This window comes from Herpailurus yagouaroundi, unplaced genomic scaffold, assembly GCF_014898765.1.
Source record: "Herpailurus yagouaroundi ecotype Mexico unplaced genomic scaffold, PumYag 163, whole genome shotgun sequence".
NCBI classification, from domain to species: Eukaryota; Metazoa; Chordata; class Mammalia; order Carnivora; family Felidae; genus Herpailurus; species Herpailurus yagouaroundi.
This window is the reverse complement of record NW_024412404.1, coordinates 49691971-49706548: the sequence shown is the minus strand read 5'-3', so window position 1 is coordinate 49706548 and position 14578 is coordinate 49691971. Positions and strand designations below refer to the sequence as shown.

The window sequence follows — 14578 nt, the reverse complement described above, 5'->3', positions numbered from 1 at the left end:
CCGTTCTCCTTCCTGTTGCACCAGTTTTATCTTTCGTTGATTTGCAGTGGTATTTTTTTTTTCTTTTTTAAGCTTTAAATTTTAGTTCCAGTACAGTTACACAGTGTTATGTTAGTTTCAGGTGTACAAGATAGTGACTCAACAATTCTCTACATTACTCAGTGCTCATTGCAAGTGCAGTCTTCACCCCCTTCACCTGTTTCCTACACCCCCAGGTTACCAGGTTACCCCCTCTGGTATCCATCTGTTTGTTCTCTATAGTTTTGAGTCTGTTTCTTGGTTTCTCTCTCTTTTCCTTTGTTATTTGTTTTGTTTCTTGAATTCCACATATAAGTGAAATCATATGGTATTTGTGTTTCTCTGAGTGGGTTTATTTTGCTCAGCATTATACTCTCTAGTTCTCTCTCTGTCGCCGCAAATGGCAAGATTTCATACTTTTTGTGGCCGAGTAATATTCCATTGTGTATATATGCACCACATCTGTATCCATTCATCTGTCGATGGACACTTGGGCTCCTTCCATAATTTGGCTGTTGTAAATACTGCAATAAAATAGGGGTGCGTGTATCCCTTTAAAGCCTTTTTTTTTTTTTTTTTTTTTTGATTTTTGGGTAAATACCAGTAGTGCGATTCCTGGATCATAGGGTAGTTCTGTTTTTGACTTTTTGAGGAACCTCCATACCGTTTGCCACAGTGGCTGCACCAGTTTGCATTCCCACCAGCAGTGCACGAGAGGGATTCTTTTTCTCCACATCGTCACCAACACTTGTTATTTCTAGTGTTTTTGATTTTAGCCATTCTGACAGATGTGAGGTGATATCTCATTGTAGTTTTGATTTGCATTTCCCTGATGATGAGTGATGTTCAGCATTTTTTCATGTATTGGCCATCTGTAAGTCTTCTTTGGAGACTTATCTATTCATGTGTTCTGCCCATTTTTTAATTGGATTATTTGTTTTTTCTGGTGTTAAGTTGTATCACTTCTTTGTATATTTTAACACTAACCTTTATCACATATTTTGTTTGCAAATATCTTCTCCCATTCAGTAGGACGTCTTTTAGTTTTGTTAAATGTTTCTTTTGTTATGCAAAAACTTTTTATTTTGATGTAGTCCCAATAGTTTATTTTTGCTTTTTTTGCCCTTGCCTCAGGAGACCTATCTAGAAAAATGTTGCTATGGCTGATGTCAGAGAAATTACTACTTGTGCTCTCTTCAGGGATTTTTATGGTTTCAGGTCTCACATTTAGGTCTTTAATCCATTTCAAGTTTATTTTTGTGTGTGGTGAAAATGTGGTCCGTTTTTCATTCTTTGCTTGCTGCTGTCTAGTTTTCCCAACGCCGTTTGTTGAAGAGGCTGTCTTTTTCCTATTGCATATTCTTTCCTCCTTTGTCAAAGATTAATTGACCATATAATTGTGGGTTTATTTCTGGACTTCGTACTCTGTTCCATTGATCTATGTTTTTATTTTTGTGCCAGCACCGTAGTTTGTAGTGGTGTTTTTGTGAATGGTGTGAACAGTGTACTATATGAATTAGCGTTAAGTGTTCTGTTTTCCGTTGACCAAACTGCCTCCCCTCATGAAAGGATTACATCTTGTAGCATCTTGCGTGCTGACCATTTTCTGACAGGTCTCAGTCAATGAATACGTACTTTCCCTCTTTATTCAGTGTTGTCCTTTTCAATACAAACCTCCAGTTTCCATAAAAATAACTGGTAGTTTTTGTATAGCAGAATACCTGTTAGCTTTATCTCTTATCCACACTATTATTTTGAAAATTGGAATTTAGGGAAAACCTAAGAAGAACGAGAGCCTTTGGAGCGTAGCTAGAGGCGTTATCAGAATGTTACGAAAAAACTACGGATGTGTCAGAGTGGATTTTGCACAACCATTTTCCTTAAAGGTGAGTGGTGGAATGAGGCTCTGTTAAAGCCTTGGTGTAGCTCCGAGTCAGAAGATGTGGCCTCTGCCCCTGCCTCTGTTGCCTCCTCTATGTGTGACCTCAGTTTCTTCTCTTGTAAAATGAGGACTATGTCAAGAATGGCATTTCCTAAATTATCCCACCAAAGTATGCCTGTTGGCATGATACTAAATGTCTGTCTTTGGGAAATAGCGGGGTCCGTATTTATTATTTTTTTTAGTTCGCGGGAATTTTGCATGTTGCTTCATAATATATGTTGCTATTTTATATTATGTTCTAAAATCGCCTTTATGGAAAAATTTCAAAACCTAGCCCCTAAAGTAGGGTACAGTTGAGAGTCCAGGATGATGTTCTGTTCTACTGAGTGGAATCTCGCACCTGCACATTCAAAGGGATAGTGCTGTTCTTATGCAGGAGCCTGGGGCTGTGGGTCCCTGGGATCCTGGCAGTTTGAAATTCCTAAGATTTTCAAGTTGGTAAAGAAGGAGAAGGATGAGTATGGAAATCGGGAGCCCAGGGGTAAGGAGCAGAAGTCCTGCTTTTTCCTTTTTCATACCTTTACTTTAAAGACTCTAACTGCCGGGCTGGACGCTTCCTGGCCTTACACGCTTTCACCTTCTAGGAGCCTTGCCATTTCTTACCATTTTGTCTTTTTCAAAACCATTGCACATCTGCCCTATATTGTTAGGATTTGCTTTTGGATGGAGGTTCTTTTGACTATTATGTAACCCTTAGGTTGTCAGATTTCCTTTAAAAAGCATGGTTGTGTTGATTATCACTAATAGTAATAATTGGGAATGTCAAATAATTTCGTGTAGATGTGAGAAAAGTTATGAGTTTTCCTTTAACTTTTATTTATTTTTATTTTATTTTTTTAATATGAAATTTATTGTCAAATTGGTTTCCATACAACGCCCAATGCTCATCCCAACAGGTACCCTCCTCAGTGCCCATCACCCACCCCACCCCCACCCCCCCCATCAACCCTCAGTTCTCAGTTTTTAAGAGTCTCTTATGGTTTGGCTCTCTCCCTCTCTTTTTTTTTTTTTTTTTCCCTTTCCCCTCCCCCATGGTCTTCTGTTAAGTTTCTCAGGATCCACATAAGAGTGAAACCATATGGTGTCTGTCTTTCTCTGTATGACTTATTTCACTTAGCATGACACTCTCCAGTTCCATCCACGTTGCTACAAAAGGCCATATTTCATTCTTTCTCATTCCTTTAACTTTTATTTTTTTTTTTAATTTTTTTTCAACGTTTATTTATTTTTGGGACAGAGAGAGACAGAGCATGAACGGGGGAGGGGCAGAGAGAGAGGGAGACACAGAATCGGAAACAGGCTCCAGGCTCTGAGCCATCAGCCCAGAGCCCGACGCGGGGCTCGAACTCCCGGACCGCGAGATCGTGACCTGGCTGAAGTCGGACGCTTAACCGACTGCGCCACCCAGGCGCCCCTCATTCCTTTAACTTTTAAATAATTGAGCTTAAGCATCACTGTCCCATCCTTTCTATCATCAGTCTTTCGGTTTTGCGCTTGCCAGCATTCTGGGGTGAGTCCGCGCTTCTGAAGGTCCTTGAGTGTGGTACTTCTGCCCTGTAGTGTGGCTCATTTTATAAACTATTCCCTTTTTACTTTTTGAAGAGCAAATTGTATTTTATGTATGTTTGTGTAAGCAAGACAATGAGAGTTAATGATTGTGTTGTATTCCCCCACGGCTCCAGGAATATTTAGAAAGCCAGAGTCAGAAACCCGCATCTGCTCCACTCTCCCTGGAGCAGGCATTGCTACCAGCCATCCTTCCTCCAAGGTAAGATTTGTGGAAATGTTGTATACTAACCAAACCAACAAGTATCTATTGTTCCCTCCACGGCATAGAAAAATAGGTTACTTTTCTGAAGAATGTGCATGTTCTCGTTTTCACTTCCTCACTTTGAGGAACTTTTCTCTTGGTTTGATAAAGGATAGTGAAGTGATGGGTTTTCGTATTAGTCTGGAGGTTTCTGATTATTTGCCTTATAAAATCCTTTTGAGTGTATGAATCGGGTAAGAGTTCTTATTTGATTTATGCTTTTGAATGTGGGAACTGAATTCCTTTTGGTAGTAGCTTAGGTTATGTATATTGTTAGTGCAGAGTATGAAAGGGTTTTCCTATGTCAGTTTTCCAGAACTCAAATTGAATTGTAACTTAGAGAAATTAAATATTAAGCCCTTCCCTTAATGTGTTCAAGTGTTGAAATTTTAGAAATGTTTCAAAATGAGGTATCGGGGGCACCTAGGTGGCTTAGTCGGTTAAGCAGCAGACTCTTGATTTCGGCTTGGGTCACGATCTCATGGTCTGTGAGATTGAGCCCCGTGTTGGGATCTGCTCTGATAGCATGGAGCCTGCTTGAGATTCTCTCTCTCCCTACCTCCCCCACTTGTGTGCACACACTCTCTCTCTCTCTCTCTCTCAAAATAAATAAACATTTTTAAAAGATTAAAAAAAAATCAAAAATAAAATGAGGTATCAGGGCACCTGGTTGGCCCAGTCAGTTAAGCGTCTGACTCTTGATTTTGGCTCAGGTCATGATCTCACATGATCATGGGATGAAGCCCGCATGAGGCTCTGTGCTCAGTACGGAGCCTGCTTGGAATTCTCCCTCCCCCTCCCCCACTTGTGCTCTTTCTCTCTCTCAAAAAAAAAAAAAAAAACTAACGATAATAAAATGAGATCTCTTGCTTTATGCAGTTTTTTTGACCAGCCAGTGGGTTTTGGGGGTGATGTACCAATAGACTAGTCCTAATTCAATAAAAGTCTTTTGGTCAGGAGAGTGTGTTAAACCCAATAAAGTATATTATGGAGGAAGACAGTGCACAGAAATAATCTGTTGGTGGTTTAAATGTAGACTGTGTAGTGGTTGGAAGTGTCTGATACATTTACGCCTTAGTTCTAGATAGTTTGCTTATAAAAGAGTGTGGTTGTAGAGTCTAATTAAAAAAAAATCTTTTCAGACCCAGTGATGCTGCTGATGAAGGTGCAGACACATCCGTTACCGAGCCCAGAAATGCAACAGGTGAATCCTTCCGAAGAAGATTAATTGCCAATCTGGCCGAGCACATCCTCTTCAGTAAGTCCAACGCCAGACTCTTTATAATCCTGCCCTGCAGACTCAGCACAGGCAGGGCAGACCACACTGGTTTTGGAGACCGCTGTAGTCAGGCTGTACCTCTGGTGGCATCACCCGCTACAGGGGTGGTGATGGCAAGTTGTTAGAAAGGGGATGCTGTGGGCATCTGAACGAATCGAGGAAAACCTCACACACAGTGCCTGGTAATTAGGTGCTCATGTGGTAGGTCTTCTGCTTTCTAAAAAGTAGTACCGTCAGGATGATCTGTTGCCTCTTTTGCTCACGAACTTGTTTGTTTGAACTAACTAGCAGTATGGCATCTAGTTTTACAGTCGCGTGTCCCTTTGCCTGCTGACCCCATGCTTATTTTCACCCAGCAGATATCGAGGGGCCATTATGTATGTGTAAAGCTTTGTTTTCGCTGTGGGGAATACAAACTGAATAATTAGCAGTTCTCTACGAGCTTGTGCTGCTCCTGGTGGCATAGTTGTGCACAAATAATTCAAGTGGGAGTGAGCCGGGGTAGAGAGAGTGGGGGTACAGAATCAGCCTCCTCTAAGCCCCAAGTGGCAACGTGTGTCATGTTGTAGAATCTGCTTGGCCGTCCTGTGGCAGGCAGTGCTGTGGTCCCTTAGTGCACAGCCCAGGTGGGCTGTCCCTGCCCTTCCCCGAGCCTCACCGCGAGTCAGGCCAGACTCTCAGCCCCTCCTGGTGGCGCCACCGTGGGGGCTTCCTCGCCCAGCCTCGCTCCTGCCCTCCTGCTTCACACGAGGGCGGAGTCTCCTTTCTTAAGCTCCCGTCTGTGTCTCTCTCCTGCTTAAGTTCCGTGTGCTCAAAATAATACGTGCGTAATGTTGGGAAGTTGGGAGATAAAGATAAAACCCACTGCCTAGATAACCAGGGATGTTGCCATCTGGTCTTTAAAAGTATTTTTTACAGGTTTATATAGTGCTGTTTTCCAGTTGTAACACACATATTTATGTTTTTAAAAAACTCTTGACAAATATTCTTTTTAATGGCAATAAATATGGTACTTGGTACGTTGTTTTTCAAACACTGGAGATAACACTGTGAGTGGAGTATTCATGAATTCGTTATCTCAGAATGTTCACAAGCTGTGTGTTTGTTTCGGAATATTCCATAGATACTTATTTGACTTATATGATGATAATTTTCTACAAACTCAGAGTACTGGGTTAGGGGCCATAGTAACTCTCAGATACACTTCTGTCCTCTCCCTCCCTCCCTCTGACCTGGAAGGTTGATCATGTACCCTCAGTCCAGTGCACGCGGCACATTTCATCTTAGCAGTGCGGAACTTGTGGCATGGGGTGGAAGCAATTTCCCCCAAGTTATGAAATTAGTGTAGGAATTAGGATTTGAGCCCAAATTTTCTGACTTCAAGCCTACTACCCTCTTCTCCCACTACACCTTTCTTTTACTGTGATGGTGAATCTGCCTGCACCAGGAGAGCAGGAGGCACAGTTCTCGTGGACTGCAGCTGGGAACAAGTCCAAAAACACGCAAGTGTGATGCCCCATAGAAGCATCACAACAGGCGTATAATTTGGGTCTTGGTATTTCCCTAAAGGTGTCTCTCAGTCATTCAGTAACAAAGTTCCACTGGCCTGTTTGGAAGGTGGAGCCATCTTAGGCTAGTTTCTGTTATAATAGTGATCTCTAATAAGGTTCTGTGGGCCCAGAACATGGTATAATGTTGTAATTTCCCTTCAGTAAATCATAGTTCCGGGAAATGTGGCAGATGTGGAGGTATTTAGAGTTTTAAATACTCCTGTTCGAGGTTTAGGTACTTTGAGGGGCACCGGGGTGGCTTAGTTGGTTAGGTTGATTACAGCTCGGGTCATGATCTCATGGTTTGTGGGATCGAGCCCCGTGTCAGGCTCCATGCTGACAGTGCAGAGCCTGCTTGGGATTCCTTCTCTCCCTCTCTCTCTCTCTCTGCCCCTCCCCTGCTCGCTCATACTCTTTCTCTCTCTTTGAAAATAAATAAAAGATTTAGGTACTTTTAGAAACTTCCAGCTATATTAAAAGAGAAGGGAACCTAAAGCTTTGTGTTTGCCTTCCAGCTGCTAGCAAGTCCTGTGCCATTATGTCAACACACATCGTGGCCTGCCTGCTCCTCTACAGACACAGGCAGGTATGTCTGCAGTGTTACTGGAGTTGAGAAAGCACGAGAAGGCTTGGGCAGCTGTCCAGATACTCGCTCTCTAATAAGTCTGGCCCAGTTCCGGCTTGTGCTCGTGAGATACGCAGTAAAATAAGCTAAGCAGCCTGCCCACAGGAGCTTACAACTCTGATGGAGAAAGTCCATGTGAAAAGAAACCTCAGAGACTGCATGATATATGTGGCAGTAAGACATGCCTTGAGTAATACAGTTCACGTATATAAGGCATATCGCGTTGATGTGCAGTAAGTGTTCTGACAGCTGACGGTTTCCAAGCTATTTGATTTGTATTTAGGACCATCTTCCCTTAATGGGTCTGTCTAAGCCCCGTGACGGGAGAGTGTGTCTGTCCCATTCACAATCATTTCTCAACACCAAACATAGTGCCTGTGTGTGTGTGTGTGTGTGTGTGTATGTGTGTATACATATGCACCAAATAAGTAGTTGTCAGATAAATATTTAAAATGAGGGAAATTACTGCTAAGAAATAAGCACTTCTTACTTTTAGATGGCTGCTGCTTCCCTTTGTCACCTTATATGCTCCTATCACGTGTGGTGGCCAGAGTGTTCTCTGGATGTGAATATCTTGGCTTTCTGGAGGACCGGCCTTTTCACCAGTTTTCTGACCACCTGTGCACTGATATTCTGGCCCTTTTCCTGTATGTGCCAACAGCAGGCTGCAGGAAAGCCAAGGCAAGGAGAAAACTCCTCGGAATGGCCTCATGGCCTTCTGGGACGTAGGTTTTCCACTGTCGTGAGACCATTTCTGTCTGTTTCTCTAGGGAATTGATCTCTCCACATTAGTGGAGGACTTCTTTGTGATGAAGGAGGAAGTCCTGGCTCGAGATTTTGACCTGGGGTTCTCAGGAAACTCCGAAGACGTAGTTATGCACGCCATCCAGCTGCTGGGAAATTGTGTCACGATCACTCACACCAGCAGGAACGATGAGTTTTTTATTACTCCTAGCACAACTGTCCCGTCAGTCTTTGAACTCAACTTCTACAGCAACGGGGTACTCCACGTCTTCATCATGGAGGCCATCATAGGTATGGCCTGCCCCAGGGTACCCTTATGGGCAGGAAAAGGGCCTAAAGCACAGAGTGGTGTTGATTTGGATGGTAGCCCCTTGTTTAAGGGAATGTGTTGCTGTATTTTCAGTTTTCAAATAAAAATAGAATCTCGATCACTATAGCTTATTCATACATTTATCAGCAAATAGTTACTGAATTACTGTTTGCATAGTATACTTATTACTGAGGAGGAGAGGGAACATGTTTTGCTCTCAGGAGCTGGAAACATGACTGAGACAGCACTACACGTAGCAGTAAAATGAGTGTAGGGTGCTCAGTTGCGATCAAGAGGGGGCAGAGGAGAAGGAGAGCAGGAGGGTCGGAAGTGCCTGAGGAACGTGTTTGATGGAGTTGGGATCCCATGGAATCATGAGCCCTGGATCCTGAAGGGATTTATGGAAATTCTTGGAGCTGTAAGGCTGTTGGCTTCATTGACGCATCTCTTTCCTTAAGCCTGCAGCCTTTATGCGGTTCTGCACAAGAGGGGCTCCGGAGGGTCTGCGGGAACGTCCCCTAACTTGATCAGCCAGGAGCAGCTCGTGCGGAAGGCCGCCAGCCTGTGCTATCTGCTCTCTAATGAAGGCACCATAGCTCTCGTAAGTGAACAGTCCTTCGTGTTGCCTGTTCTTTTTCTTGAGCATTTTTGTGAAAACATGAGCCACCTTTGTGTTTTTGTCTCAGAGGCTGTTTGGTCTGTTTTTAAAGCTGTACGCTCTACTCCTGGGTCTCAGTGACCATCCGGTCAACATGTTGTGTACTATCTTTGTTTGCTGTTGGGGTCACTGCTCCAGTGAACCTTTCATGCAGCTGGGAGGCGTGATGGGACAGATGGCTCAATGTTCTCCATCAGATCCAAAGTTACTGAGCTCTTATTGTACATAAGGCACTGGGTCAGAGGTTTGTAAATTATTAACATGCCCAGAAGATAAGAGCTAGAAACAGTCTTAAAAATCATCTTTGCAAGCCCTTGTCATTTTACAAATGGGAAAACTAAGACCCAGCAGTACTGATGAGCAATTATGTTCTATTCAGACATTCAGACAATGTCTGTTCTAGACATTCACAATGAGACATACATATTAGGCAATAGATTCTGTTTCCTCAAAATCATCAACAAAAAGAACTCGTATTCTATTTAAAGTCTAATACTCTTTCCCACTCATTTGAACGTGTCCTGGAACATTTATGAGTACATGTATTGTGAGTACAGCCCTCCTCCGTAGCAGCATTATTTATGTGTGGTATATTGTCGTCCCGTTGGGGAATCTGTTTTGCATGAACTTTGGACAGCAGGATGGAATGGGGTAGGTAAAGCTCCCAGGATTGACCTTGTCCTTTTCCTGAGTCATTTTTGAGCTATTTGAGTATTGTCTTTCCTCATCTACCACTTTTATGTACAGTATTTACTGTGAGGTAGCATTTGCAGAGAAATTGTCTCAGAAAGAAAAAGAAATAGGTGGTAGGGCCCGACAGGCAGTCCTGATGAGGACTTGCTCCCCTGCGGGAGACGCTGAGCTCGGGGCACCCTTTGCACGTGGTGGCACCCTGGGTGCTCTGACAGAACGAGGGCTCTTCATGGGCTTTGCCTTTGACCAGGCATTTAGCGAGAGGGTGGGCAACGGGGATCTTAAGGCTTCCCAGTGGCGGGAGGGGGTTGATACGGAAGCATTTGGCAGTCACCTTGTACCGTGTTTCTGTCTTTAGAAAAGTCGGCGACATTTATATTTAAATGTCTTTTCTTTTCAGCCCTGCCAGACATTTTACCAAATTTGCCACGAGACAGTAGGAAGGTTTATCCAGTATGGCATTCTCACAGTGGCAGAGGTGAGAGGTGGCTTTGCTTTATTCGCCTTTGCTTAGGTTCTCACTCTTCCTTCTCTTTCCTCCCGATTATTTTAACTAATGTTACAGGCAGTTGTTTCAGCCAGTAATCACATTTGGTATATAGTCAAGCCCACATGAAAAGAAAAGTAAGGATAGGGAGAGTAAATGTCTTTGGGGATTGTTTTTAATACTTTGGTTTCTTTTGTGTCACTGGTCTTGTCCAGAACCCATTGTGACTTGATTCTGTGATACCCAGAAGTTTTCATTCCAAGATGAGATGTTTTACATATCAGTGCTTGTGGTTTGCACACACACGTTTTTCTCTTTTGAGATTTTAAGTTTTGTAGATTTAGGACAGCAAGTACGGCCTGGGAAAGTAGATACCAATTTAGAGGAGGTGGGGGTATTATTATTTGCTCTGTCTGGTAGCTTCCCCCGCTGCCTCTTTCTTGTTTCCTTCCTTGCTCTCTCCCAAGTGATTCTGAGTTTGGAGAGGGAGGTGCTCTGTGGATGCTGTGGATGGCTAAGAGGAGTAGGGGAGGGCAGTGAGAGAGGATACTTTGTTTGCTGTCCAGCCAGGCAGATGTCTGTGTGCCTGCGCCTATTTATTTCCTGTTGGTCATCTCTTTGGCATAGCAAGATGACCAAGAAGATACTAGTCCTGGTCTCGCTGACCAGCAGTGGGACAAGAAGCTTCCGGAGCCTTTGTCTTGGAGAAGCGATGAAGAAGATGAAGACAGTGATTTTGGTGAGGAGCAGCGAGATTGCTACCTGAAGGTACTTCGGTGAAGAATTCTGGTGGACGTTACACTGAAGAGTTGGGGTTTATGTTGCCCTTAGTGAGGTTCTTATAAACGGGACTCGGGTGGCTTATTCCTATCTCTAGCACCCATAAACCAGCCACAGTGCTTTCTGCCTGGTAAAGATACTCAAATGTTTGAGGTGAATGAATACCCCCCAGTGGTTCAGCTTGGGTGTAGGCAATGGAAAAGGACATAGAAGTGCAAATTCGGGAAGATGAACGTCGGGAAGGAGACCTGTCACAGCCCTGTCATCAGAATGCACAGGTGCAAATGTGTTTCCCTACACTTACGCTCACTCCTGAAGAGGGAGGACTTTCACTCAGTCATCAGTAAAGCCAGGCAGTGCCCAGAGTTGGGGAGGGATTTCTATTCTTCTGTCACTGGCCGGTGACTCTTTCTGAGTCATTCTCAGTCTTGCCAACCCTCTCAGAATTTCATACATTGAGGTCTTTGCCTTCAGTTAAAACAAATCCGGATCATCAGAGGAGAAAATTTAGATTTCTAAGAGATTGATTGTCTCTGGTTTGTAATTTTATAAGTTGATGACCTATGTTTTTCTGAGTATTTTAAGTGGATTACTCTTTAAAAAAATTTTTTTAATGTTTATTCTTGAAAGAGAGAGAGAGAGAGAGAGAGAGAGACTGAACGTGAGCAGAGGAGGGGCAGAGAGAGGGGGAGACACAGAATCCAAAGCAGGCTCCAGGCTCTGAGCTGTCAGCACAGAGCCCAACGCAGGGCTCGAACTCATGAACTGCAAGATCATGACCTGAGCCAGAGTCAGCTGCATAACCAGCTGAGCCACCCAGGCGGCCTGGCACTAAGTAGTTTACTCTTTTTGCAGTGGTATGATACCTCTAATACACACACACACACACACACACACACACACACACACACACACACGTGTACACACACCCCACAGACTCAGGAGGTGTAGCTTTTGGAGAGTCGAAATGACCTTTAGGAGTTTTTCCATTTTGAGTGTTCATGGTTTTAAGAGGGGGAGCGGTCTTACCTTGGCACTGCCAGGGGCTTGTCCGAGCTGGCCTGTTAGGGGTGGGTGCAGTGAGAGCCCCGTCTGCCACACGCACCTCGTCACCACTACTGTCATCCCCACTGTGTTACCATGTGGGCCCGAGGCCACTTAGTGGTGGCAGCCAGTGCAGGCTGGGAAGGACCAAGCCTTGCCAGGTGGTCTTGCCAGGTGCCTTCTTTCACACTCGAGTGCTGTGGAGCTGGGCTTCGAACCCTGGAGGGCCCAGCTTTGGGACCCGCTATTTTCAGTGATGGCAAAATGTCATAATTCTGTCATTTAAGTATGACCGGTTCTTCCAGGCAGCTGCTTAGTGAATGTAAATCTCAAGTACTGCAGGAAAGAGGACTGTCGTGAAGAACCCATTTCACATCCGGAGTCCTTTCCGGCAGAGGGTCTGTGCCCCCGGAGTGGCAGGCTGCTTCTGGGGGGTGACTAGTGAGAGGCCGCCGTCTCAGTTGCCGCCTCTCGGGAGGCCCCTGTGTCCGCGCGCTTGCTTCTTCTCTCCCGCCGGGTGACCGCATGGCCCGCTCTCGCACTCCCAGGTGAGCCAGTCCAAGGAGCACCAGCAGTTCATCACCTTCCTGCAGAGGCTCCTGGGGCCCCTGTTGGAGGCCTATAGCTCTGCCGCCATCTTCATCCACAACTTCGCCGGCCCGGTTCCGGAGCCAGAGTATCTGCAGAAGTTGCACAAATACCTGATCGCCAGGACGGAAAGAAGCGTCGCTGTGTATGGTATGTGTGTCGCCACCGTGGCTTCTTTTAAAAGCTGTGCCTCTTTCGATTATAGGAATCTGCTAATTGTAGACAGTTAGGAAAAATTGCACACTTAACCTGACCTCTGACTTCATAGACTCCTGTTAGTGTCTGTTTTTGTACGTTATATAAACGGAATGATACAGTTACGTAGTCTTATGTCTGGCTTTTTTCACCTAACATCGTAAGTGAGGTTCGTACATGTTAGTGCATGTGGGCGGTTGTTCATTCTGTTGCCTTATAGTACTCCACCATATAAATACTCCTTGCATATAATTTCTATCCATCACCGATGGATAGTTGGGTTGTCTGCACTTCGGAGCTACTCTGACAGGCGCCACTGTGAATGTGTCCTACGTCCTGGGCAAACACACGCCCACTTGTACACTGGGTGCATCTAGCAGTCGTCTGGCAGCTTCAGTAAGCACTGCAGGTGATTCCTGGGTGGTCGTGCCCATTTGCACTCCAGCAGCCTCGTGTTTCCAGTGCTCCACACCTGGCTGGCATTCGCTGTATAAGAAGTTGATCTGGTGGGAATAGTGTTTTATATAGTTAACGGCTTAGGACTGACACTGCTTTGGAATCGATATTTTCTAGAGCTGGAAGGGATCTAGAGATAATTTCTCTCTAGGCATCTCTCTCTGTCTCTCCATATCCATATAGATGAATATCTAGAGATAGAGCCACCCACTTAATAGATGAGGAAACTATCGTAGATCACATAGCTAGTTAATGGGCAAACCCGGGTCCAGAATTCTCTTCTTCTAACCTCTAGATTTGTGCCCATTCTGGTTCCACTGAAGTGAGCATCGTCTGTGCGTCACTGTGCAGTTTAACAGAATTTCTACACCCTGTCTTGGTTGCCTCTCTCAAGAACCTTTCAAGATGGTTGTTGGTGTTTCTTCTTCTTTTCCTTTTCTCTCTCGTTTCCTCCCTCCCTCCCTCTCTCTGTCTGTCTTCTTGCTGTTTTTTCCTTAAAAGATGACAGAGCAAGTTTAAGGAAACAGCAGATCCTTTGAGACCTCACGGGTTGCGGTAGCAGAAATGGAGCTTGGCCCCAGTCTGCTGATGTGCGCAAGGCCTCCAGCACCTCCCGCGCTTTCTTACTGTGGATGTTGGCATTTTTTGTGTTTGCTGAACTTTTTGACAAGGTCTTATCCTGTCTCTACAGCCGAGAGTGCCACTTACTGCCTTGTGAAGAATGCTGTGAAAATGTTCAAGGATATTGGGGTGAGTGCCCACCACTTACAGTACAAAGTTGTGTCTTCTGTTCTCTTTCCGCCCAGATCTAGTCTATCTGAGCCACCTTTGTTTGGGGTGGGCCCTGAGAAAAGCAGTTTCTGCTGGACGAATCATGACAGCGTTTCTGGGGCTTGAGAGAGGGCGGGTTATGCTGAAGGTGAGGCCCATCAGTACAGACTTATTTGGATGTTCCAGAACTTTGCCGATTTTCTTCTTCATCCCCAAACCATTTACATACAACAGGTGCTGGGGTGTTTCAAGCTGCTAATACAGTTTTGGTAGGGATGTTAATGAAGCCATATGATTTTCAGTTGTTGTGTTTTTGCTGGTATTGCGAGAAGTATTGTCCAGTGTACTTTACCTTGCTGTGGGACATGAGTTCCATGGAGGTACTGATAGCCTTTGTAAGGGACTTATTTGTGACTTTTTTTAACACAAATTTTAAAGTATACTGATTGGACTCTGCCCAAGAACACCACACCCACGTCCATAACCTCCCCACCCCGTACTCGTAAACACCCACATGCACATTTGCTTAAAGCCAGGATATGATTTTATGTGCCTTCCTGCCTCTCGGGGTCTAGGACACAGGTCAGGGTTGGTGCCAAAAATGTCTCCTTTCTTCGGTTTGTCTTTA

The 14578-nt window shown here is 44.6% G+C and overlaps 1 protein-coding gene across 5 annotated transcripts in view; it reads left to right on the top strand.

Annotated features, from left to right (window-relative positions):
* Positions 1-14578, top strand: part of GPAM (glycerol-3-phosphate acyltransferase, mitochondrial) — a 63677-nt gene that overhangs the window by 45046 nt on the left and 4053 nt on the right. For all 5 annotated transcript variants that reach the window (XM_040486429.1, XM_040486426.1, XM_040486428.1 and 2 more), the window contains 10 exons: positions 1791-1904; positions 3643-3728; positions 4913-5028; positions 7115-7185; positions 7995-8259; positions 8737-8879; positions 10030-10107; positions 10744-10884; positions 12489-12678; positions 13871-13929. In XM_040486429.1, coding sequence (XP_040342363.1) covers positions 1791-1904; positions 3643-3728; positions 4913-5028; positions 7115-7185; positions 7995-8259; positions 8737-8879; positions 10030-10107; positions 10744-10884; positions 12489-12678; positions 13871-13929 — 1263 coding nt within the window. The remainder of the gene's footprint in view (positions 1-1790; positions 1905-3642; positions 3729-4912; positions 5029-7114; positions 7186-7994; positions 8260-8736; positions 8880-10029; positions 10108-10743; positions 10885-12488; positions 12679-13870; positions 13930-14578) is intronic.